Below are 27,170 nucleotides of genomic sequence, written 5' to 3' on the forward strand. Positions count from 1 at the left end.
CATCTACCTTACCATTTTTTTCCTTTAGTACAGAGCATAAAAAACTAGTTAAGTAAAGTTGTTTCTGTGAATCAATAGCTGCTTTGCTGTTTTCTTCCTCCAGATGGAGCTCTTGTTGTTTATCAGACTAGTTTTTGTTTTGACAATAGCTTTAAGAAAATTAGAAGTGTTATTTAAGTTTCTTTTTTTTTTAAATAGGTATGACTGGTATCAAACCGAATCTCAAGTAGTTATTACACTTATGATCAAGAATGTTCAGAAGAATGATGTAAATGTGGAATTTTCAGAAAAAGAGGTCAGTAGACTTTGAATCATTTTTCAATGTTAATTACTATTATTTGTAAATTTAGTATATTGCAGAATAATCTATAACACTTTATCAGATAAATGTCATTTCTTCCTGAGATGATGTGGAAAACGCTGAGTAAAATCTGAAGCCATTGCTTTGAGATAAGAATATGTATGTTGGTAAGTTATAGCTGGATGTGCTTTTTTTTCCTTCAGATTTGAAATTTAGAGCAGAATTTCGTTACATTAGTAAGATAATGTGATTTGTTTATACTTATGTGGTGTACTTCATGAAAAAGATCTAGTTTTGTGATCACACATGTCTTAGAATTGACTAACCATGTTAAATGAGTGTGACTTTTTTTTTGTTTTTTGAGACAGAGTGTCCCTCTTGCCCAGGCTGGAGTGCAGTGTCGCGATTTAGACTCACTGCAACCTCCTCCTCCTGGGTTCAAGCAATTCTTCTGCCTCAGCCTCCTGAGTAGTTGGGACTACAGGCCCATCCCACTGTGCCTGGCGAATTTTTGTAGCAATGGAGTTTCGCCATGTTGGCCAGGCTGTTGTTGAACTCCTAACCTCAAGTGATCCACCCACCTCGGCCTCCCAAAGTGCTGGGATTAGAGGCATGAATCACTGTGCCCAGCCTCTTGAGTATGACTTTTAACAACTTGATTTCTTAGCATTTAGTAGAGAACCTTTTAATAGATAATTTAGAAGAGAGTGATAGAGCTGTATGTTTTGCACATGAATTACTTTTTGTTATATATCATTTTGCTTTTGTATGTTTTCTTGTGATTTAAATGTCAAATAGGTGTGATTATATGACAAATATTATGAAACTTATTCTTTTCTGCTGTTTAATGATATATATAAGAATTCATGTCAAGGATAACAGATGGAAAAAAAAGGTTCTTAAATCTTTCAGAACCTTTTGAGGTTCTTAAATCTAAAATCCCATATGTAATGTTTAAAATAATTTGTAACATTGAAGATTTATAATTATTTTGTCTAGGTTTTTTACCCTCCATTATATACATTTGCAAAATGTGATGGTAATTTTGTGTTCATTAGTTGTCTGCTTTGGTTAAACTTCCTTCTGGAGAGGATTACAATTTGAAACTGGAACTTCTTCATCCTATAATACCAGAACAGAGCACGTTTAAAGTACTTTCAACAAAGGTAAGACAATTGAGAAGGTTTGTTGCTAGTAATATTTTCAGAATTATAGAAATACTAGTGAACTGATCACCAATGTGTTATGAGCTTGTAGATTCTTTCAGCCTTTTATATTTACAAGGGACAGGGAAAAGAAGAATGATAACTTTTGAGTGTAAGGGTTATTTTACCTCTCAAATTCTAGTACAGTAAAGTATAAAAATCCACTTAGCTTGTGTGGTGTTTGTGCACTTATTAAAACAGATACAATGTTTTTCAATAAAGATATTTTTTAAAAAGATACAATAATGAGCCTATCTTTTAAGTTTGGATACTGACAGTGTCTCTTTTCTTGAACTTGTCAGTTTTGTTTGTTTTGATGTACAAATACTTTTCTCACCCTACCTCATGCAGTTAAAAATACAAACTACTATAAAGATGAATCTTTTTTTTTTTTTTTTTTGAGATAGAGTCTTGTTCTGTCGCCCAGGCTGAAGTGCAGTGGCACTGTCTCGGCTCACTGCAACCTCTGCCTCCTGGATTCAAGCAGTTCTCCTGCTTTAGCCTCCCAAGTAGCTGGGACTATAGGCATGTGCCACCACACCCTGCTAAATTTTTGTATTTTTAGTAGAGATGGGGTTTCACCATGTTGGCCAGGCTGGTCTCCAGGTCCTGACCTTGTCCTTTTTTTTTTTTTTTTGTATTTTTCAGTAGAGACGGGGTTTCACCATGTTAGCCAGGATGGTCTCGATCTCCTGACCTCGTGATCCGCCCGTCTCAGCCTCCCAAAGTGCTGGGGTTTCAAAGCTTGGGCCCCCCCGCCCGGCCTTTTTTTTTTTTTTTTAATTAAAATGAATTTTAGGTTACTTTGTAATGAGGGAACAATGAATAAATTATAGTTTGAGTAGTTTTTAGATTCCTTTATAGTTTCTAAAAGAAGTAGAGATATACAATAGAATTAATGTTCAGAGAGTATCACTCAAAAGATGTAGATAGTAGTGTAATTTAGTAGGAAAAATACTGAACTGAAAATTTAAAAATCTGACTCTGGATCTTTGCTTGCCCTGTGAATTTAGTCTAGGCACAAAATGACTATAAGACTGAATTTTCAGCACCTTTGAAAGGAGGGCTGTGGACAAAATGAACTCTGGAGTCCTTTCAGCTGTAGAATTGTGTGAAGGTATATGATAAATGAGTTAATGGGAATAAATGATATAGGTAGGCTTTTTCCATTACTTTTTTTTTTTTTGAGATGGAGTCTAGCTGTGTCACCAGGCTGGAGTACAGTGGTGTGATCTCGGCTCACTGCAACCTCCGCCTCCTTGAATCGGGTTCAAGTGATTCTCCTGCCTCAGCCTCCTGAGTAGCTGGGATTATAGTCACGTACTGCCACACTCAGCTAATTTTTGTATTTTTAGTAGAGACGGGATTTCACTATGTTGGCCAGGATGGTCTTGATCTCCTGACCTCGTGATCCGCCCACCTTGGCCTCCCGAACTGCTGGAATTACAGATGTGAGCCACCGCACCTGGCCTACTACTTTTTTATACACAAGTCCTGCAGCATACTGTGCTACTATTTATTAGGTTGAAGCTCTAAGGACATGTGAGGCTTCCTGTTGTGGAACAGGATCGGAGTTGGCCTGTGTCGTGAAGTATGATAGTTGGGCTTGCAGAAAGGAGACAGCTGCAGGGTGTTGGAGAAGGAAGTGCAAAGTGAAGTAGTTTTTGCATCTAGTTAAAAAGGATCTGCCTATTTATTTGAAGATTGTCAAGAACAAAGCTGGTTAATTATGAGGCAGATTTTTGAAATAGCTGCTTGGGACAGTAGAAATTGAGGAAAGGGACGAAATCTTACCAGGATTTTGGTCTGTCACTGGTCCTATCCACATAGTATAGAATTTGTTTAATAAAAGAATTATTTTGAGTAATCAAGCACAAAATAGGTAGATTTGAGAGGGATATAGTTCAGAAAATTATGAATTTGACTTTTTTTGATATGTCTATATCGAGATTGCTAATGCAAGTGAGCCGAAATCACGCCACTGAACTCCAGCCTGGGCAACAGTGAGAGAGACTCTGTCTCAAAAAAAAAAAAAAAAAAAAAAAAAAAGAGTTAATGCATGTCCATTTGGAGTTATTTAAATCGAGTGTGAATAAATGACAAATGACTTAAGAACTTATATTACTGAGCCACCTCCTATGGTGGAAGAATATCATGTGTGGTAAATACACAGATGTGTGGCAAGAGTCGAGGATAATTAAGCATTCTTACCTCTTTTTTCTCTTTTGAGTCTTGGATTTGTTAATTTTAACCATTCTTCAACCATACTACTATGTTCTCAGTTTGCCTCTTCTGCCCCTTTCCTCTTTAAATACTAAGTGACTGCTTTTCCTTCTTGTATAATAGTTTATGTATACATTTCATGTCCCTCATTTCTATGCAAGTCCTTGAGGATAAGAAGCATGTTTTATTTGTATCTTTGTATGTGCCCCAGTTAGGATCCCCAGATAAAGTACAAGATGCTCACTTAAGTTTGTATTTCAGATAAACAATGAATATTTTATGTAAATATGTTTCATGCTATATTTTTATTTGTCAAACTTGGCAGCCCTCACCACGTACATTGTACAGTGGGTGCTTAGTTCAGTGAATGAATTAAAATTGGATTTTGGTTTTAGTCCCATGACATTGGCAGAGTATTTTTATTCTTAGTTTTGCAGGTGGAAAAAAAATCTGAGGTTAATGGACTTTAAATACTTTCCCCAAGTTTACCTGGTTAAGTAAATTGTCTGGCCTGACCCAGAAGACATAGATACACTTCTGATTGCCAACCAAACTAGTGCATCTTTGCTTAGGTTTTTCTAAGTTTTGAATTGGAGAACTTAGATTCTAAGGATATGTTCTAAAGAATTATTATTTTTCTTGTCCTGACCCTGGAATCTCCATATTTTATGTATCGTGTATGTGTGTGTGTGTGTACACACATAATCTTGTTAGATTACTCTTAAGCTATTTGGGGGGAAGCAAATTGAAAGAAGTTTTCTTAATTATGTCTTGGGGAAATAATTGATAAAATCTTTGAATTTCCTTTTTCATACAGTAGAGGAAGATATTAAAATACTGAAAGTAAAATCTCTGGGTTACTGAGGCTTACTTCGTGGACACTTAAGAGACAGCAGTACTAAAATAATTTGCTTTTCATGTATTCAGATATCTTGATTGTTCTAATGTCTTGGACCTTTGTGAATTGAGAAAGGATGCATTTTGCAGAGGAGAATCTGCTTAATAGTAGAGATTCTGTAAAATTTGCAGCTTAAAAGGGCAATTTCTTTGCTTTCGGGAATTCTCTTTTCTTTCCCACCTTCAAGATTGAATGTTGCATATCCATGTATAACCAGTGGTGGTTAAATATTACTAATTTGAGTGATACGTAATTAGTGATGAAAGTAGTAAGAGGTAAAACCCTGAAATTAATGAAATAGCATTTCTCAACTATTTTACAATGTAGTATCCAATATGTTTTTCCAAGCCAGGATTCATATTTTTTCAGTATCTCTGATAGTTATTGCTACTTTTTACTGAATATCAGCTTTAATGTCAGCCTATTAATTTTTTAGAAATTAAGAAACTATATGTCTTTCATTTCATCTTGTTGATTTCATGACAATATTCTCTGGTCACAGTCTTAGAATTGTGACTTTAGTGGCACCCATATTGTGAAACATGCATTTTAAAAATTAATTTTCCTTCTCTTTAAGATTTAGGATTTGCAAGTTGGGCAAGGTGGATCATGCCTGTGATACCAACACTTTGGTAGGCCAAGGCGGGTGGATCAGTTGAGGTCAGGAGTTCGAGAACAGCCTGGTGAATATGGTGAAACCCTGTCTCTACTAAAAATACAAAAAATGAGCTGGGCGTGGTGGCAGGTGCCTGTAGTCCCAACTACTCGGGAGACAGAGGCAGGAGAGTCACTTGAGTCTGGGAGATGGAGGTTGCAGTGAGCCGAGATCATGCCGTGCCACTGCCCTCCAGCCTGGGTGACAGAATGAGACTGTCTCCAAAAGAAAAGAAAGAATTAGAATTCTCAGTCTTTTGGGGTGAATTTGTCCTTGTGAAAATGTTCTTGTGTTCTTATTTTTAGTCACAGTAATGTATACAATATAAAATATGAAGGCCTGGAATTGTGAGAAATAAAAATGTATATCTTAGAAACAAAATAGCCTCCTTTTTCTTCTCCCACTAAAATTTGAGAAGTTTTAGAGCGAATCCTATTTCTTAATGTTCATAGAAGAATGTATGTATGTTAAAGAAAAGTCCTGGTAATAATGTAATGGAATGGGGTATTTGGGCGTGATGCTTCTGCTGGTCTGAATACATAAATATGGGAGTTTTTAAAATTATTGTTTTGTTTTGCTTTTTTAATACAGTGGTGGTGATAATAGTGAGATTTGATTTTTTTTTTAACTGAATTAGTTTAAAAAGATCACCAGTTGTAGATCTTGGAATGTATTCTTTTCGTATATTTTGTAATGTATATTCATACATTTTTAAAAGAATAATTTACATAATTTTCAAACAGCTACACTTTGTTGATATTTTTATCACATCCTTACATATTCAACAGCAAAGCATTTCGGCATATGCATATACTGTAGCTTATTTAGTCAGTCCCATTTTGTTTGACCTGTGGAGAATTAGAATAGGTGTTTTGACTGTTTTATCACGTCAGGCACTGTATTGTGTATTATCTCATGTAGTTCTCATAGTTACTGCATGGTGTAGGTATTTTTATCCCCAGTTTACAGGTAGAGAAACTTAACCCAGAGATGTTCAATAATTTGCTCAGGTTTTTTAACCGATTATACTGATCAGGATATTGATAATATCATTCTGTTGTTATTTGCCGACACGGTTCTTTAGTCTTTTCATACATAATGTCATTTAATCTTCTTGAGAACCCTAAATGAGTCAGGGCCTACTGTTCTCATTTTATAGGAGAAACTGAGGCTCCCTGAGATTGAGTTGCTTGCTTGTGATCATACATCCAACCAGTGACACCTATTTGTGACTCTTCTAATTATACAACTGGTTGTTTTTGTCTTATTCTCAACCCCTGCTTGTTTCTGAGGAAATAAGTAAAAATCCTAGCTGAAAAAGGCACTTACAGCAAATTATTTCATATCTTGGCTCCTTCATCTCTAAAATATGGATAAGTCTTTTTTTTTGTAGGGTGATTCCATTAAGTAAGATGATATATGTGAAGCATGTAGCACACAGGATATGTAATAAGAGCTCAATAAATGTTACTAGTACCTTTCTTATTGTTTTATTTTAGTTATTTCGATTTTTATTCAGGCTGTAAACTCAGCAAATGCGTATCATAGAAAATCTGGAAAAGATAAAGGAGTTTAGGAAGTAATCACTCAGACTCACCACTCAGATGAAATTCTGGCATGTTTCCTTTCAGATAACTCGATATTTCCTGATACATAGGTCAGTCACTACACCTGACACATACTGGAATCTTTTTGTTTATGGGAATGTCTCTCCTGATTGATTAATTTAAGAACAGAGGCTGTGTCCTTATGTACCAGCATTGTTTCTGGCACAGAGTCATTACTCAGCAAATATTTGAAATGAGCTATTAGAAGTTTGGAGAGGATCTTTCAGTCTTCTCCATTCATTGGCATTTTTTTTGCATTTAAGAAATGATAATAGAAATATTTTAGTGTAAAATCAAGGTAGATGTATTAGTCTGGGTTCAAAGACTGAGCTATTCTCAGACAAAGGAATTTGATGTAGCAATTAAACGTGCAAACAGCTCAGTAAGAGTATGTTGGGAAGACTGTATTCTGAAGATTAGAGGAACAATTATTTAATGAGTACAGTCTTGAAGTGTATGGGTCTCAAAAGTTTGCCAATAAATTGGCCCAGCTCTTTAGTCTCTGGGAAAGATCCCTTCATGTCAGTCTGTAGTGGCAGGTGGGATCTGACTTACCACTTAAGATGGTGGTGTCAGGATATCATGACTGCTTAAGCGTAATGACATCTCTTTAAATCTGAAATTTCTTTCATTGGAAAGAATTAAACTGTCTGCTATGCAGAGGAGACTTTAGAAGTGGATGGTAATACATATACTGTTGAGAACTAATGATCCAGCACAGAAAGGATTCTTATGTGTAAACTGTGAATACTCTTTTGGGATATTAGCACCTTGAGAGCCTTCCCTGTACATATGAGAACAACATTCAAGCAAACTACCAAAGTTTTAAGTTACTTTTAAAGTATTTTTGACTTAAATGAAAATAGAATGGTTTGTTAATGGTTGCAATAAAAACCTCTGAAATTGGACTGGTCCTAATTCTAGACCTATGTGCCAGAATCATCAAGACTTAAAACTTCATTTTTAAAAGCATGTACGAACATTGCAAGTGAATTAAGGGTAAAAAGGATTTCATAGAAAATAGTCCCTCCCTTCTTTTATTTTTTTTTTTGTTGGAGGAGATAGGGTTTCACTCTGTTGACCATGCTGGAGTGCAGTGGAGTGATCATGGCCCACTGTGGCCTCAACCTCTTGGGCTCAAGTGATCCTCCCACTTCAGCCTCCCAAAGTGCCAGGATTACAGGTGTGAGCCAACACACCTGGCCCCTTTTACCTTTTTTAAAAAGCTACTTTAAGTGGTTTATTACATGCAGCTATTTTAATGAATGTATTAAGTGTAATTTCAAGTTGAGGTCAGCTTGTCTCAGCTGAAGCAGGTTGTTACTAAGAGCTTTGCCTTTAGCTTTATAAAGTCCTCTTCATACTGCACAGTTATTCAGGTTATAGTGGTTTTCAGTAGATGCGAATGCTACTCTGTGCTGCTCTTCAGGTGAAACAAGGAACTTTTTATAGACAGTATGTTCATAGTTACAGGAACATGAAGTGTGAATATAGGGTGGCCTGTGGCCAAGTTTAATGTGGTGATGTACACAGTATTTTCCAGACCCTCATTTTTTAAATGAGCTGAAAATTAAAGAAGATGCAATTTTAATTTCAGATAATATTAATAGTTCTTTTCAGTAACTGTTGCTGTGTCATTGCCATCTATTTGATTTGTGTTCCCTCTTAATAAATACCATAGCATTGACAAAGTAACCGGAGTACAGAAAATATTGGTGGTATATTACTTTATAAAAAATTAATTGTAGTTTACTTTAGGGAATTCTAGAAATTCTTATGAAATATGTTTTTATGTATGTAGAGTTTAAACAAGTAAATTACACCAAAGATACTATACTTTTTTTTTTTTTTTGACAGAGTCTTGCTCTGTTGCCCAGGCTGAAGTGCAGCGGCACAATCTTGGCTCTCTGCAGCCTCCACCTCCCAGATTCAAGCAATTCTGTCTTTGCCTCCTGAGTAGCTGGGACTACAGGCATTTGCCACCACGCCTGGCTACTTTTTGTATTTTTGGTAGAGACAGGGTTTTGCCATTTTGGCCAGGCTGGTCTTGAACTCCTGCCCTCAGGTGATCTGCCTGCCTCGGCCTCCTAACATTCGGGATTACTACTCTTAGCTCTTATCCCAGTGACATTTGTTTCATATTTTTCTCCTATTACGAAAACAGTTGTTTATTACATTTCTTTGCTCCTAAAGAAAATAAAAATAAACACTTGAGACCACATACGCCACATACATATACCATCATTTTATCTGTGATTAAAAATACTGGCAGTTTTCTCTATGTTAGCACTTGTTAAAGTATTTTAAGGTGCAAATTTTGAAGGTCCTTTTGCTGAATGCGTTTGGTATAAATATTACCAGGAATTGCTAGTTTAAATGAGTCATCTGATAAAAGATAGAAGAACCAAAGGGTGAATAGGCTTCTCTTTTTAAGTCTGCCTTTTGATTTTTTAATTCTGCTTACAAAAGTTGTGATCCTTTTCATAGGAAAATAACATGAGAATATAAAATTCTAATTCAATTGCTCATTTAAAGTGTTTCATATAATGTTTATTGTAGTCCTTGCTTTAATATTTGTACTAAAAATGCTGATTTTAGCCTGTTAAAATAGAGGTGGGAGCATTATTTGAATAAAGAAAACAAAAGGTAGATAAAATGCTATGTGATTGTGTGTGTTAGGGGTAAAGATAGACTCTGGGGGCTAGCCTTAATTAGAGTAAGAGATACCATTAGGATACTATTAACTTTTCATTGTATTTTTATTATTATTTTTTTGAGACAGTCTGGCTCTGTCGCCCAGGCTGGAGTGCAGTGATGTGATCTCGGCTCACTGCAAGCTCCGCCTCCTGGGTTCACGCCATTCTCCTGTCTCAGCCTCCTGAGTAGCTGGGATTACAGGCACCTGCCACCATGCCCGGCTAATTTTTTGTACTTTTAGTAGAGATGGGGTTTCACCATGTTAGCCAGGATGGTCTCGATCTCCTGACCTCGTGATTCACCAGCCTCAGCCTCCCAAAGTGCTGGGATTACTGGCGTGAGCCACTGCACCTGGCCAACTTTTCATTTTAATAAGTTAACTTAGTCTTTTCGGTAAATAAGTGAACTTAGTCTTCACAGTGCTCCCGGATGCAGTGTCCTTTCTACCCGTGCTCCAGTTAGGCCATTCCCTGTGCCTCTGCAGACCTACGCCTTCACTCTTGCAAACGCTTCTACCCTTCAAAGCCCTTCAAGGCATATAAAGCCTTTCCTCTTCACAGTCAGGTGTGCTTCTCCTGAGCTTTTAGAACATTTACTTATTTACAACTTTAGTAACTTTCTTAAAGTATCTCACATACTTCGAAATGGTCGAGGATGTGTGTTTAGTATTTTAAAAATCCAGCTGGGCATGGTGGCTTATGCCTGTAATCCTAGCACTTTGGGAAGCTGAGGTGGGAGGATGGCTTCAGGCCAGGAGTCTGAGACCAACCTGGGCAATCTAGTGAGACTCTGTCTCTACAAAAAAATTTAAAAACATTAGCCAGGAGTGGTGGCAGTTGTCTGTAGTCCCAGCTACTTGGGAACCTGAGGCTGGAAGATCACTTGAGCCCAGGAGTTCAAGGCTAGAGTGAGCTGTGATCGTCCTACTACACTCCAGTCTAGGAGACAGAGCAAGACCCTGTCTCTAAAAATAAAACAAAAATCTCCCACAGCCTTGAAGACTATACTGTCTCATAGCAGGTGCTTAGTAATTATTTGTTGAATGAATGATTGCCAGAATGTTAGCGTTAGTTGTATTATGTTTATACAGTGAAATAAGTTTCTCCACCGTAAAACAGGTTAATGCACATGTAAATGCAGTAATTCTTTTAGAATCAGATTTCTCTGTAGTGGCATTATTGACGTTTTGGGGGATTGCCTGGTACATAGTAGGATGTTTAGTAGCAACCGTGGTCTCTACTCACTAGATGTCACTACCACCTCTTCCCTAACTCAGTATGACAACCCACAGTGTCTCCAGACATAGCTAAATGTCCCCTGGGTGGCAGAATCATCCCTGGCTCAGATTGCTTTGGATGAAAAAAAGCATATGTATTTCAAGTCTCTTCTTGATTGTAGCTTATGTATAGTATGTTGTTTTTTTTCAAGGGTGAATTTTGAGTGTAGAAACAAAATTGTTTCATAGTTCTTCAAATTTAACCTTGTGTAATTTAAGGAAACTGTCAAAGATACTATTAAGAAAACTGCATTTTTTACTGTTTTGTGTATTTTACATCGAGTAATGGATTTTATTTGGTGTTTCCTCCAGATTGAAATTAAACTGAAAAAGCCAGAGGCTGTGAGATGGGAAAAGCTAGAGGGGCAAGGAGATGTGCCTACGCCAAAACAATTCGTAGCAGGTTTGTTTTCTGGCCTTGATAGCTTTGTATTCATATTGTGTTGTGTAACTGAAATTAAATAGTAATGAACATTCTTTTTGCTTTCATTATTTATGTTCTGAAGATGAGATACATTGAGTATAATAAGGTTGCTCCATAATGAATATAAAGTAGCCTTTCTGTTGAAAGTTCTAACGTCTCAAATTCTAAGAATAAAATGAATGGCAGCAAAATCCCAGAGGGAGTTGGGATTTATTGTTTACCACGTAAAGTTTATGACATCAGTTGGAGGATGTTTATTTTTGTGTGTTGGCCCCTCCTGTTGTTTCTTTTTGGGTTGTAAGTTGGTTTACTCAGCTGATGTATTTCCCCCTCTTCCCTCTCCCTCTCTCACTTACTCCTTTCTATTCCTTCTACTGATATTGTCATCTGATTTCCTGGAATTTTCAGGGCTTTACAGGGTACGGTATCTACCCCATTTCTTATTGCTAATTTAGAGATGAACACAAATAGGTAATAAATGCCAAAGGAAAGTCTAGGAAAAGAGTAGAAAACCAGGCTTCATTGTATATATAGTCCTGTAAGAAACAGACAGAACTTTGTGTTGACGTCAATTTTAAGTATATGCAATAACTAGATAAGAATTTTTGTAATGGACTAATTCACAGCACACTCAGAACTACAACCTAAGATTATGTTTTATAGCAATAGCCTCATTAATGAGTGGAGGGAAATTTCTTTTTATTAGAAGTAATAGTCTGATTTAATGACTGAAACAAGCTAACATGTGTCTCAGCTACTTTTTCTGATTTTGACTGCTTTCTTCTGTAACAGAAAACACATATTCCTTGTGGCACCTTTTAGAAAACACCAGGTTATTCAACAGATCATTCGTGTGTGTGTGTGTGTGTGTGTGTGTGTGTGTGTGTGTGTGTGTGTATGTATGTAGTTATTTCTTTAGAAATAATTTTGGATGTTTAGAAGTTTCAAAAATAAGAGATTCTCATGTAGCTTTCACCCAGTTTCCCCCGGTGATAGGGTCTTAACTAGTCCAGTGATTACCTCTTAAGTAGTCTATGGTATAATTTTCAAAATCAGGGTATTAACACCAACAGATACTTTCTAAGGACTGAAGTATATCTAGTTGGTATTTAAGGTATTTAGTTAAGCATCTGCTTCCTACTTTATTGGAAAGATATATGTGCTTCTTTTAGGACTGACTCCAAGAGATTTTGAGGCTGAGGTTTATATGTAGCTGAAAGGTTTAAAAAAATATAATCACTTTAAATGTAGTATCTTACTTGATTCTAACAGCCGTGCATAACAGGCAGCCCCTTAGTACTCCTCCCATTTTGCAGGCTCAGAAAAGTTAAGCTCAAGATTATCCAGCAGTTCTCATTGTCTAGGACTAAAATCTAGGTCTTCTCAGTTGGTTCCGGTTACTCTGTTAACCCCTTGTCTACTCGTTGCATACTGCTTGTTGTTGCATTTTCTAACAATGGAAACAGTCTTTGCCGACATGAGTATCTATGTAGTTATTTGATTTTTTTTTTTTTTTTTTTTTTTTTGAGACGGAGACTCGCTCTGTCACCCGGGCTGGAGTGCAGTGGCCGGATCTCAGCTCACTGCAAACTCCGCCTCCCGGGTTTACGCTGCCTCAGCCTCTGGAGTAGCTGGGACTACAGGCGCCTGCTTAGTTTTTTGTATTTTTTTTAGTAGAGACGGGGTTTCACCGTGTTAGCCAGGATGGTCTCCATCTCCTGACCTCGTGATCCGCCCGTCTCAGCCTCCCAAAGTGCTGGGATTACAGGCTTGAGCCCCTGCGCCTGGCCAGTTATTTGATATTACAGTGAATGAGCAGGGAGGTTACTCATCTCTCAGTAGTAGTTCTACCATCTCCAGGTGTTAAAAGTTTTTCTGAGATTAAAGATCAAGGTTTTTTAGTGTTATAGTTACCATGTTTTTTCTAAACTCAACACTTTAGATATTCAAGATGATATTCTTCCTGTCCTGTTTTTGTAAGAAATTAATATGCTTGTCAGATTCCTGTGTATTGCAAGCTGGAGACTGTAGATAAGGGCAAGTCACTTAACCTATCTGAGAGCCAGCTTGCTTATCTGTAAAATGGAGATTAAAACCTCTGTGCTCATGCTTCCTGGGAGTCAGCGTTAGGATTAATTAAATCCATGTTTCCCGGGCTCTTAACTTACCATGGCATGCATTTTTTTGTTTTATCTGGCTTCTAGTGAAAATGTACAAAGATAGAAGGATGTCTAGTAGAAGGAAGGTGGATAGGATTTTCAAAACAATATATTTGGCCCTGAAAAAAACTGTGTTGGTGGTGTGTGTGTCGTTTTGTCTTGTTTTGAGGAGGAATGGGCAGGGAGAAAGTCGGTTTACAAGTGAAGAGAAAGCGTAGAAAAACAGTGGATGTTAAATAGTTTCTCAGCTATTTTGACAAAAGGGATATAGAGAGCAGTATTGGGAGGAACATTTAGATTAGTATTAATGTATCCTAATACATGCTGATGGGGAAATTTTGAATTGGGTTTTTTGAAGACTACAGCTGTTTTGTCCAACACAGTAGCTGCTAGCCACACGTTACCTGTTCAGCACTTGAAATATGACTAGTCTGCATTGAGATCTGCTATGTGAAATATATGCCACAGTTTGAAGACTTAGTATGAAAAAAAGAAAAGAATGTAAAATATATTCTTTTTGTTGTTTTTGGTTTCTTTCTTTTTTTTTTTTTAAAAAGAGAGTCTTGCTCTGTCAGCCAGGCTGGAATGCAGTGGCACTGTCATGGCTCAGTGTAGCCTCGACCTCTTGGACTCAAGCAGTCCTCCCACCCCAGCCTTCCAAGTAGCTGGTACTGCAGGCATGTGCCACCATGCTCAGCTAATTTTTTTTTTTTTTTTTCCATAGAGATGGGTTCTCGCTATGTTGCCCAGGCTGGTCTCACACTTCTGGCCTCAAGCAGTCGTCCTACCTTGGCCTCCCAAAGTGCTGGGATTACAGGCGTGAGCCCCCATGCCCAGCCTCTGTTGGTTTCATGTCAAAATGATACTATATGTGATATGTATCAGGTTAAATAAAATATATTATTAAACTGCATTTCACCTGATTCTTTTTAGTAATGTAGTTACTAGAAATTTTAAAATTATATATGTGACTCGCATTTGAGGCTGTCATATTTTTATTGGACAGTGAACAGAGCTGCTCCTATAGCTACTAGGTTGGCTAGTTATTTTCTAAGTATTTGTGTGCCAAGATCTTGATGCCTTTGGTCCTTGGAGCAATCTTGGCAGTACCCCGAGCCCCTGGGCCAGTGGCCTTTCTGGCTGCAAGCAGCCTCTGTTTACAAACCCCAGTGTGCCCTACAAATACTGTTATTTGCTAGGTGTATGGCATGTGGACATTGAACTTCAGATCATCAAGTGTAGTACTTTAAACATTTAGGCATTACTTATTGTTATTGCCTATTGAAATAATCTTATATTTTTGATGTGGGGAGAGTATGCAGTGGCATGGATGATTATTTATATTTTCAGGCTATTTATACTCTGAAAGATACTAAATACTTTAGAAAAAGCCACATTTTTAACATTTATTAAAATCTTAGTTATGAAAGATTTCATAGGTATCCTTTAAAAAAACTTTTATTTTTAAAATTGTTTGTACTGTCTTTGCAACTTTTCTGAAAACATAAAAGTTCTGTATATTTTTCATCTAGTTTCTCCTGTTATCAGCATGAAGAATCTGCTTTTAATGTAATCTAATTTTATATAATGTGTCAGAAGTTTACACTTTATTGAGTTATTGTACTCAAAAGAAATCCCCAGATTTTACAATATGGTAACTGACTCAGTTTTTAGAAATGTAAATTTTGTTACTGATGTGTATACCAGAAAGACACTTAACTGCATACATGAAATTCAGTAACCTAAACTGTTTGCTAAGATGTTCCATATACATGGTCACAAAGTTTACATATTCTTGACATAATTGAAATATGTTGATTAATTACTTCTGCCTTTTTTACTTCACAGATGTAAAGAACCTATATCCATCATCATCTCCTTATACAAGAAATTGGGATAAATTGGTTGGTGAGATCAAAGAAGAAGAAAAGAATGAAAAGTTGGAGGGAGATGCAGCTTTAAACAGATTATTTCAGCAGATCTATTCAGATGGTTCTGATGAAGTGAAACGTGCCATGAACAAATCCTTTGTAAGAATATAAACTTTTTAAGATATATATATGGGAGCAAATTTTACATATTTTAAAAGAGAAAATTGGTAATGTGAGACCAAATTGCGTGTACTATAGCTGGGAGAACTTTTTGAATAAGGTCTGTCTGAACGTTTCTTTTTGCTCTAAGAGTAATTTTTGAGGAAGTTGAAAACTTGTGGAAGAGATGAGAAACAAGTAGTTTATCCTAAGTAGGTATTTTTTATCAGTGAGTTAGATTGATATGGAGTCATCTTACTTGGATTTATCACAGTAGCTGAGTGAACTTCTGTTGTGTCCCTTCTAGATTCGTATGTAGTGTCAATGTTAGAGATGAAGAATACAGATGTGAAACTTTCCAGAATAGTGTTTGCAAGTAGAAGGTGCACATTATTCATTGGTTTAACAACTCTCTTGATTAAGAGAATTCAGGCTTTTTGTCAGGGCAGCATAAATACCTAAATTAGACCTCAAGATTTTAGTAACAATTCATCACTGTAGAACTTTATAGATTATTTAGCTTGCAGTTGTAATCATGTGACTTTTATTAATACCAGTAGCTCTGGAAATATGACTCTTGTAAGACATTCATATTTACAGTAGAAAGTTAAAATTAGTATTTAATAATTTAATATTTAGTTAATGTGGTTGAGGCTCAGGTATTTCACACTTAAGAAATATGTGGTAATTGGTCATGATTGTGCTTTTCACAGTTTGTTTATTTAGAGACAAGGTCTTGCCCTGTTGCCCAGGCTTGAGTGCGGTGCGTGATCTTGGCTCACTGCAGCCTCTGTCTGCCAGGCTCAAGTGATTCTCCTACCTCAGCCTCTGCAGTAGCTGGGACCATAGACATACACCACCACGCCTGGCTACTTTATTTCTTGTAGAGATGGGGTTGCGCCATGTTGCCCAGGCTGGTCTCGAACTCCTGGCTTCAATCTAGCCACCTCAGCCTCCCAAAGTGCTGGGATTACAGGCGTGAGGCACCTCAACCAGCCTCACTATTAATTAAAGTTTTTTTTTCCATCACTTTTGGGAGGCTGAGGTGGGAGGATCACTTGAGCTAAAGATCTTGAAGCCAGCCTGGGCAACATAGAGAGACCCTTATCTCTACCAAAAAAAAAAAAAAAAATTAGCTAGGCCTGGTGGCATGTGCCTGTGGTCCCAGCTACTTGGGAAGATGAGGTGGGAGGATCTCTTGAGCCTGGGAAGTCAAGGTTGCAGTGGGTTATTTTTTGTGCCACTGAACTACAGCCTGGGCAACAGAGACCCTCTCAAAAAAAAAAAAAAAAAAAGTTTTCATTAAACTTTTAGTTTTGAGATAATTGTAGATTCACATGCAATCCTAAGAAATGAGATTCTTTCTACCTTTTACAAAGTTTCCACTGATGGAAACATTTTGCCAAAACTATAGTACAATGTCACAACCATGATATTGACAGTTAAGATAGGGAACGTGGCTGCATGCAGTGGCTGACACCTTTAATCCCAGTGCTTTGGGAGTCTGAGACCACAGGATCCCTTGAGGCTAGACCAGCCTGGGCCATGTAGTAAGATCTGGTCTCTACAAGAAATTTAAAAACTAGCTTGTTGTCATGGTGTTGTGCCTCTGTCAGCTACTCAGGCATCTGAGGCAGGAGTATTGTTTGAGCCCAGGAGTACAAGCTTGCAGTGAGCTATGATCATGCCACTACACTCAGCCCGGGCAGCAAAGTGAGACCCTATCTCTTTAAAAAAAAAAAAAAAAAAGAGAGAGAGAGAGATACAGAAAGCATTTTCATGGATTCCAAGGATCGCTTATGTTGCTATTTTATGGCCATACTCACCCCACCTCTACCCTTCCATGATCCCTGATGATCACACATCTGGCAATCTTTGTCAGATATGTAGTTTGCAAATATTTTCTCCCAGTTTGTAGTTTTCATTTTCTTAGCAGGGTCTTTCGTAGAGCCAAAATATTTCATTTTGATTAAGTCTAATTTACTGCTTTTTATGGATCATGCATTTAGTTTCAAGTCTGTTAACTCTTTGCTTAGTCCTAGATCTCAAAGACTTTCTCCTATTTAAAAAATAAATAAAAGCAATATTGTTTTACATATTACATTTATTTTTTATTTAGAGATAGGGTCTCATTCTGTCACCCAGGCTGGAGTATAGTGGCACAGTCACAGTTCACTGTAACCTCAAAGTCCTGGGCTCAAGTGATCCTCATGCCTCAGGCTCCCAAGTAGATGGGATTACACATCCATGCTGCCATGCTTGGCTAATTTTTAAAATTTTTTGTAGAGATCCGGGGGGGGGTCTCTGTGTTGCTTAGGGTAGTCTTGAACTTCTGGCCTCAAGCAGTTCTTTGGCCTTGGTCTCCTGAAGTGCTAGTGTTACAGGTGTGAGCAACAGCACCTGGCCTACATATTACATTTAAGTCTGTGATGCATTTTGAATTTTTATGTCAAGTGTGAGATTTAACTTGAGATTCCTTTTTGTGGGGTGGATAGTATGTTCAAGTGTTCTGGCACCTATCTCTTCTCATTGAATCACTTTTGCACCTTTCTCAAAAATCAGTTGAGCATATTTGTGTGAGTCTATTTCTAAGTTCCCCGTTCTGTTAGATTGAGCTGTATGTGATCTATATGTATGTTCCTCTGTCAGTCCCACCGTCTTGAACTGTAGCTGTATAAGTCTGAAATTGGGCAGACTCATTCCTCCTACTTTATCCTTTATTTTCACAATTGTTTTTAGATACTCTAACTCATTTGTCTTTCTGTGTAAATTTTAAAATAAAGTGATGTATATGTAATTTTGGTGTTCATTACTAGAATCTAGACATACAGTTAATTTTATGTTTATCTTGTATTCTATGACGTTGCTGGACTCAGTTGTAGGAATATTTTTGGATTGTTACTTTTTAATGTGAACAATCATCTTCAAATATGGAAGTTTTATTTATCTGCAAATAGAGTTTTCTTACATCCTTTTCTATCTGTGTGCCTTTTATCTCCTTTTCTTGCTGTGTTTCACTGGCTGCAACTTCAGCACTGTGTTGAGTAAGAGTAGTGAGAGTGGACATCCCCCTTGCTTCCCATTTTAAGGGAAAAGTATTTATTGTTTCATCATTAAGTAGAATGTTAACTGTAAGTTTTTGGTAGATGATCTTTGTCAAGTTATGAAAGTTCTGTTGTATTCCTATTTTTCTGAAATTTTTTTATCATTAACTTTTAACATTGACTTTTTGTCAGATGTTTTCTCTGTGTTGATAGGATTATATGATTTTTCTTCCTTAGCCTGTTAATGTGATTTTATATTATTAATATGATTGATTTTCAAGTATTGAGACAGTCTTGCGTGAGCCCTACTTTGTCATATAGTGTATCTCTCAATTCTATCTTCTAATGTTTTGTTATGGGTTATTGTGTCTATATTCATGAGGAATATGAGTCTGTACTTTTTGTGCTATCTTTGGTTTGGCGTCAGAGTAATACTTTGTAAAATGAATTAGGAAGCATTTCATCCTCTTCTATTTTTTAGAAGATATTGTGTATAATTGGTGTTAACTTTTTTTAAGTATTTGGCAGAACTCACCAGTGAAACTGGAGATTTCTTTACTAGGAGATTTAAAGTTATGAATTTAGTTAACCTAAAGTTTTTATCAGACTGTTCAAATTGTCTATTTCATATGGGTGACTTGTGGTTTGTGTTTCTGATAAACTGATCCATTGTGTCCAAGTTGTCAGTGTTTATTTAGTCCCTTATTCTTTTTGTTTGTTTTTTGTCTTTTTTGAGATGGCATTTTTCTGTCGCCCAGGCTAGAGTGTAGTGGTATGATCATAGCTCACTGCAGCCTCAGCTTCCCAGGCTCAAGTGATCCTCTCATCTCAGCCTCTCTAGTAGCTGGGACTACAGGCATGTGCCACCATGTCCAACTAATGTATTTTTATTTTATTTTATTTTGTAGATATGGGATTTTGCCATGTTGCCCAGTCTGGTCTGTAACTCCTGAGCTCAAGCGATCCACCCATCTTGGCCTCCCAAAGTGCTGGGATTACAGTAGTGAGCCACCGCACCCGGCCTTGCTTACTCTTTTGATGTCTGCAGGGTTTATAGTGATACTTTTTTACCATTCTTATAGTGGTAATTTGTGTCTTTTCTCTTTTTTCTTAGTCTCCTAGAGGTTTAAAGGACACCTTATCTAGCATATGCTTACCCATCGGCTAGATTTGCTTATTTTATTGAATTTTTTCTCCCAAAGAATTAGCTCTTTGTTTCATTTTTTTCCCTATTTTTTGTTCTACATTTTATTCATTTCTATTATTATTATTATTCTGCTTGCTTTAGGTGCATTTTGTTCTTATTTTTTTAGGTTCTTAAGATGTACATTTATCTACTATCTATTTCTATGTATTCACTCATTTTTGAGACAGGGTCTCCCTCTGTCGCCAGGGTGGAGTGTAGTGGTGCGATCATGGCTCAGTGCAGCCTTGACCTCCTGGGCTCGAGTAATCTTCCTGAGTAGCTGGGATCACAGATATGCACCACCATGCCCAGTTAATTTTTTTTAATTTTTTTAGAGACGAGGTCTCCCCATATTGCCCAGGCTGGTCTTGAACTCCTGAGCTCAAGCAGTCCCCTCCCATGTTGACCTCCCGAAGTGCTGAGATTACAGGCATGAGCCACCATGCCTGGCCTGTTGTCTGAAAGTTTTCTGTTTTCCTAGGCAGCGTCCTTTCCTGATCTCTTGGCAAGAGAGAGCAGGGGTTTGTTGGGACTTTTTTTTTCTTGTTTGTCCTCCTTGGTGTTTCCAGCTTCTTCAGCTCCAAGTCTAGGATATATGAGGCAAAAGGAAAACCCAGAATTTGCCACCACGTCATTTCTTGAGTCCCAAGGTCCTTGGTAGGTCTGTCTTCACTTTACCTTTTGGTGTCTTTACTTTTTTTTCTAGACAGGATCTTGCTCTGTTGTTCCAGCTGGAATACAGAGGTGCGATCATGAATCACTGCAGCCTTGAACTCCTGAGCTCAAGTGATCCTCCCACCTGAGCCTCCTCAGTAGCTGGCACTATAGGTGTGTGCCACCACACCTGGCTATTTTTCTTCTTTTTTTTTTGTATAGAGATAAGGTCTCGCTGTGTTGAACAGGCTGTTCTTGAGCTCTTGGACTTAAGCAATCCTCCTGCCTTGCCCTCACAAAATACTGGGATTATAGGTGTGAGCCACTGCACCTGTCCCCTTGTAGAGTCATTTTATCTTTGTTTCATATGTAGCATCTAGGCTGTTTAGTCGATTTACTACTTGGAAGAATAGGAAAAGTACATCTACTCGATCTTCCCAGGAGAAGTCGTTCTCACTTTTGACTTTTGAAAGTATGGTAGACAAAAGTAGCAGTATGTCAGATCAAAGATGTCAAGTCACATCAAATGAAAGATCAAAGATAGAATCTGCAATCATTTTCATATAGAAACTTTGACAATTATAACCAAATTATGTATACCCATAAAATAAGCCATCTGTGCAGCAACATTGATCTGGACTATACCAGGGGCTTCTGTCCTTGTGGGAATACGAAAGAAACTAGACCTCTTTCTCTGTAATCTCCTTATCTTGTTGGGACAAAAGACCAACATATACAAAATAATCACAGGGAAATGCTAAATTGCCCTGCAGTCTATTAGAGATGCGGTGGCAGGGGGTGGAGCACAATAAGTGTCATCAGCGAATATGGTCAGATTGTAAACTAACCTACTTTTTTTCAGTTTTATAACTGAAGGTCCTCTTGGGGTAGTTTGTGTGTGTTTGTTTATTTATTTGAGAGAGAGTTTCGCTGTGTCACTCAGGCTGGAGTGCAGTGACGCGATCTCAGCTCACTGCAACCTCCGCCTCCCAGATGCAAGTGATTCTCATGACTCAGCCTCTGGAGTAGCTGGGACTACAGGCGCGTGCCACTACGCCCAGCTAATTTTTGTAGTTTTAGTGGAGACGGGGTTTCACCATGTTGGCCAGGCTGGTCTTGAACTCATGACCTTAGGTGATCTGCCCGCCTCAGCCTCCCAAAGTGCTGGAATTACAGACGTGAGCCACTACGCTCAACCTTGGGGTAGTTTATTATACAGATTTGTCAAATGTAATTCAGTCATTTTATTTAAAGCCTACTATGTGCTAGGCCACTGTGTTTAGAACTGGGATATGAATATTAGTAAAATGTACTCCTTGTCCTTAATGAGCTCTCAGCATTAGTTGAAGTCGAGGGTGGAAAGCAGATATAAGAAGACAGAACCTTAAATTGCAACAATGCAGTGGGACACATGTTATGTAAGTGTAATTAGGCTTACGTAGACCAATTTACAGGAATAGAGAAATAAGAGGTCAGAGTAAAGCCACGGAGAGGTGATGACATTTCATGTTTGGAAGATGACTAAGGACACAAAAACTCACAGCTGTGCAAAAAAGCCCATGTAAGGGAGCTCAGTAGAGCGTGTCGGACATGGGGTTACATTGAGGTTCCAGTGTGTAGGATGTGTAACTGTATACATTGGCCACTAACCCAATTGGTTATTTTTAAGTGTTTATATTTTAATAATTTGCACTATTCTTTGCTGTGGTTCAAATCCATTGATTTTTATCATGTTAAAATAAGAAACGTCCAGATGTTTTTTAAATATATTAATGAATATTCTTGGGTTGTTAGTGGGTGGTATATTCAGTAGATGGTAAATAAATGACCAATTTTTCACTGAGACACTGACTTTCTATACCTGCATATATGTACCTTGATTTTTAAAGAATTTTGGATAAACTTGCTTGTGTTTGGCACAAAGAGAGCACAAAGTAGAGGCCTTAAAGTTCTCTTCAGCTGATATAGAAAGAGATTATTTTGACTGGTCTTTATGGTCTTCAGCAAAAGAAATTACAATAATCACTGTTTTGGGGGAGCTAATAATTGAAGGTAGTTTAATTTGAACCTTCATTTGAAGGTTGTCTTTCCCCATATATGTCTATGCTCATTAGCAAAGGATGTAGTGCACCTCCCTGACTACTTTAGGATTTCCTTTTCAGATTTTATTTAACTTGTTAACCTCTGGAATGCCTAAAATTAAATAAAAATACTGTTTTGAGTTTATATTGAGCTATGTATTTTGTGTGTAATCTGTTATATATATGTATTGTATAGAGTTTATATTGAGCTGTATATAATAGCCAATATTTGGGGCTCTATGCTTGGAACATTTTTAGAAAAATATTCTGTTTTGATTATATCGTCCAGGAATTAATCTCATTTTAATTTTTCATTGCAGATGGAGTCGGGTGGTACAGTTTTGAGTACCAACTGGTCTGATGTAGGTAAAAGGAAAGTTGAAATCAACCCTCCTGATGATATGGAATGGAAAAAGTACTAAATAAATTAATTTGCTCTCACTGTATTATGTATATTCACCTAATGCCCGTTGTGTATTGATATTGCATTCTTGAATTTTGAACACTGAATATCTTTTTGAAAGATTATACCTCTTTACCTCTTTGTGCTTTAGAAATTATTTTCCTTCAAGTGTTCAAGTCTAATGAAGAATGAAGATAACATTTTATCACTTCTGTCCTTAAAGATTTCAGACATGGTGAAACTGAATAAAGCGTATCACTTGCTCCTAGATAGATTCATTCTATCTAGTTGTGGGGATGGAGAAATCTTTAATGGTATATTTTGGGTTATTGCCTTATTTTTGATGCAGTATTCTGTCAGTAATTTATTAGATCTGGCAGCTTTGGGTGAGCATAGATTTTTCACCTTCAGTGTTACATTGTGTTTGCTTTTAAAAACTGCTTTTGAATGGAGTTGTAAATACAATTTTTCTATGAAGACGTTTGGTTTATTTACCTTTTTCTTAAGTTTTTAATGAGAACTTTGAGAAATTATCACAGGGAGTTCCCATTTAGTTCTTTTAATGGGAAGAATTTGTAATTTTAATTGCACTGAGATATTTTGGTCCTTACCTTGCAAATTTCTGTATAAAACATAGATACCTGAGTTTTAACACACTGCAAGTTTATACTAAGGGTAATCTGCAAAGGTGGGGCAAAGAAGGTTCTAGGAAAGCCCAACTCCACTTGCTTCTTTTATCACAGCAGGATTCCTGAAATTACAGCATTGGTGGGTTTTTTTGGTGTGTTTTTTTCTTCTTTATTAGAAAATCTCTGTTGTCACGTCCCCATGATTACTTTGGTTTCATTGGTTTATGGTAACTGCTGTGAGTAAATTAATGTGTATATGTTTATTATTTACTCTGTGCCTAGAATATATAGATATCATGAAAATACAAAAAGTAAGAGACATGATTATTAACTTCAAAGAGCTTATAAATGTAGCAGGGAAAAAATAACATTCATGAAGGAACTGTGTAAAGACTGAATGCTGAACTCAGCATAAATACACTTTAGGGACAGGAAAGTGTTCTGTGATTAAAATTGTTTACAGTCTAAGCTGTTATAAAGTATAGGCTATGGATGACCTGTAGATCTGACTTTGTTTTCTCACCATAATTTTCTCAACTGTAATACCCCAGAGGTTGGTCTCAGCTCTGTTAGGTGTCAGTAACATTTTTATGGCAAAGCACTACCCTGTACCATCAGAGCAGGGTGAGTGGGAGGCAAACAGGTCATCATTTCAGCCTCCAAAACAGTAGGAATTCAGCTCCTTCCTTCTAGTCCTTTGTTGTGGGGTGTAGGGGAGTTACTAAGGAAAGTTTCAGTAGGGTGATACCAGATAGTGCCCAAACCTGTTATAGCTTGATTAAGCATTCTAGAGTTTTCATGTGTCCTTTTGTCCACTTAGAGCTACTAGATACATTTTTTGTTCTTGAACACTGAAGGAAAAGGCAAAATTAAGTTTTTGGTTGGATGGATTTCTAAAGTTTTCTCCTTAGGGAAATAGGATAGTGACTTTTGTATTCTGTGTGTTAAATTTTCTCAGTACCAATAATCCTAAGATGAGGAGGAAGGCTATTGCTGCAGAGGCATAGTTGAGGACGTACAGCACTACACCAGAAACAGGAATGCTTAGCTCTAGCAGATCTTCTGTCATTGCTGCCTTCATAATCTTCAACAGGTTTAGGCCTTTCTTAGTTCCTTTGTAAATAATCCATAGAGTCTTAAGTGTTATAATTAAAGGTCCATGATTCTAAATACAGAAGCGTATTTTTGCCGTTTAACTTTTTCTTTATTAAAAATGACACTACTAAAATAGCTGTTTTGAGCAGGTGCTTTAGCTCATGCTTGTAATCCCAGCATTTTGGGAGGCAGAGATGGGCAGATCACCTGAAGTAAGGAATTCAAGACCAGCCTGGCCAACATGGTGAAGCCCTGTCTCTACTAAAAATGCAAAAATTAACCAGATGTAGTGGCATGCACCTGTAGAATTGCTTGAACCGGGAGGCAGAGGGTGCAGTGAGCCAAGATCATGCTGCTGCACTCCAGCCTGGGTGACTCCATCTCAAAAAAAATAAAATAGCTGCTTTTTAAAAAAAATATAATACTATCTTTGGTTGTTTTTAAAGGACATATTATCTAGAATATGCTTACCTATTGGCTAGATTTGCTAAGTGTTGTGGGATTTGAGATTTTGCTGGTCTAAAGGGAGTTTGTAAAACACATGACTGAAAGCATTATAAAACGCACCTTGTCAAATACATTAGATTTATAGGTCAAGGGAATTTTGAAAAGTAAGCTAGATTGCTGCTCAAGAATCCCACTCTAAAGTACTGCTTAGATAATGGAAGCTTGTAAGCCTCCAGAAAGTTAAAACAAAAAACTTCATTCTGATTGAGAGCCTCTTAACTCTATCCTTATTCTCTGCTATCTCATTATAGCTATTAATTGTTCCCTCTTTGTTTCTAGACTCCAATTTTCATTTCTCAAATTTTGGTTCTCTTAGTGCTCTTAGTAGCCTTTTGTTTATTCAGAATGTATATATTTTTCCTCTTAAGTGTTTCCTTTCCCTTTTAAGGTTAGCCCTGGAATACATATCTTTCTTGGTCTTATAGACTTCATCTCTTCTGATTTCCGTAATAATTGGCACCTTGATGACTCCAGAATTCTCCCACTGTCTTCAAAGAGAATTATCTGCTGCTTTGAACTCTGCTATCTAGTAATCTCGTTAGGTATCTATACCACAAGTTTGAAACATCAAGGTCAATTTTGATAATTTCCTGTCTTACGTCTTAATACCCATTCAGAGTTGATTGCTAACTAACAAACTCAGTCTTTAGCACTGACACTTACTGGCCAATCTGTTTTCTCTCTATAGGGAATGAAATGGAATGGAGAAAGAGGATAGCTTGCATTAATAACTTAGCTTTTAAGAACATTTTTATTCCTTTTTAAAAAAAGTGTTTAGAGACACGGTCTTGCTGTATCACCCAGGCTGGAGTGCAGTGGCACAATCATGGCTCACTGTAGCCTCCAACTCCTAAGCTTAAGTAATCCTCTTGCCTCAGCTTCCCGAAGTGCTGGGATTACAGGTGTGAGCCACTGTGCCTGGCCCACATTTTCTTTCTTGGCTCACTGTAGCCTTGATCTTTCAGGCTCAAATGATTCTCCCATCTCAGCCTCCTGAGTAGCTGGGACCACAGGCATGCACCACCACGACTGGCTAATTTATGTATTTTTTTTTTTTGTAGAACCAGGTTTCACTGTGTGCCCAGGCTCGTCTCGAACTTCTGGGCTCAAGTTATCTTCCTGCCTCAGCCTCCCCAAAGTGCTAGGATTACAGGAGTGAGCCACTACAGTGGCCCGGTCATGAACTTCAAGTAAATGTTTAAAATGGAGATATATCACAATGCTATTATGAGTTATTTAGATAGAAATGTTAATTTAGTTCAGTACTTAAATATTTTTTGGCTATGCTTTCCCATTTTACCTTTCTCTACTCCCTCCTCAGTTACCTACATATTGGATTAGATTATTGATCTCTGAGATATATCTCTGACCCAGAGCAAAACTGCATATTAATTTACCATCTAATCGGCCTAATGCACTTAAATTCCTTTGGAATCTTTCTTGTTCAGATTAGTGTGCATCTCTCTGAACTTGTAGCTTTACTGACATTTCCAAAAAAAGGTAGAAGGTTTCTAGGTGGTGGTTGTTTTTCTTAGTTCCTAGAGCCACTTACCCTTTGTAACTAGCTCTAAAGAAGTACATCTTTTGCTCATACCTGCTACTGTAACCATATGAGAGTATGGATTTAAGTTATTTCTGCCTAGAGGAACTAGAGAGATGATAAAAGCTAGAAGGACAAAATGCTGGTTTCTGTGCAGGGAAGGGTCATACGTAGTTTTAAATAAAAGGGATCATCTCTTTTGATGCGGTTTCCCATTCTCCATCTGTGCATTTTTTAAATCGTAAGATCATTTTACACCGAGAGATTTTATTTTCGGAACTTGTGGGGAAAATATTGATTTACCTACAAATGTTACTATTTGGAGCCATCCTTGTGTTTTGTTTCTGAGATTAATTTAACTCTTAGCCTCACTTCCTACCTTAGTAAAGTTGCCACTCCAAGTCAGCTAAAATCATATACAATTCTAACCCGTTACTGCAAATAGTGGTAGTGACTGTGTACTAGCATTTCTTATGGACTGGGTGGCACTATCTCATTTTTAATAGCCCTTCAATAGCATCCCATTATTGCAAATCAGAAAGATAATGGGGCCAAA

At 37.3% G+C, this 27,170-nt stretch overlaps 1 protein-coding gene across 2 annotated transcripts in view; it reads left to right on the forward strand.

The window, feature by feature from the left end:
* The window catches only part of SUGT1 (SGT1 homolog, MIS12 kinetochore complex assembly cochaperone), a 35,645-nt gene extending 12,741 nt beyond the window's left edge, over positions 1-22,904 (forward strand). For both annotated transcript variants that reach the window (XM_003913916.4, XM_031655870.1), the window contains 5 exons: positions 199-295; positions 1,360-1,467; positions 11,175-11,265; positions 15,294-15,475; positions 22,761-22,904. In XM_003913916.4, coding sequence (XP_003913965.1) covers positions 199-295; positions 1,360-1,467; positions 11,175-11,265; positions 15,294-15,475; positions 22,761-22,862 — 580 coding nt within the window. In that variant the 3' untranslated portion in view covers positions 22,863-22,904. The remainder of the gene's footprint in view (positions 1-198; positions 296-1,359; positions 1,468-11,174; positions 11,266-15,293; positions 15,476-22,760) is intronic.
* Positions 22,905-27,170: the final 4,266 nt, after the last annotated feature.

The sequence above is a fragment of the Papio anubis genome, chromosome 15 (assembly GCF_008728515.1).
Source record: "Papio anubis isolate 15944 chromosome 15, Panubis1.0, whole genome shotgun sequence".
NCBI classification, from domain to species: Eukaryota; Metazoa; Chordata; class Mammalia; order Primates; family Cercopithecidae; genus Papio; species Papio anubis.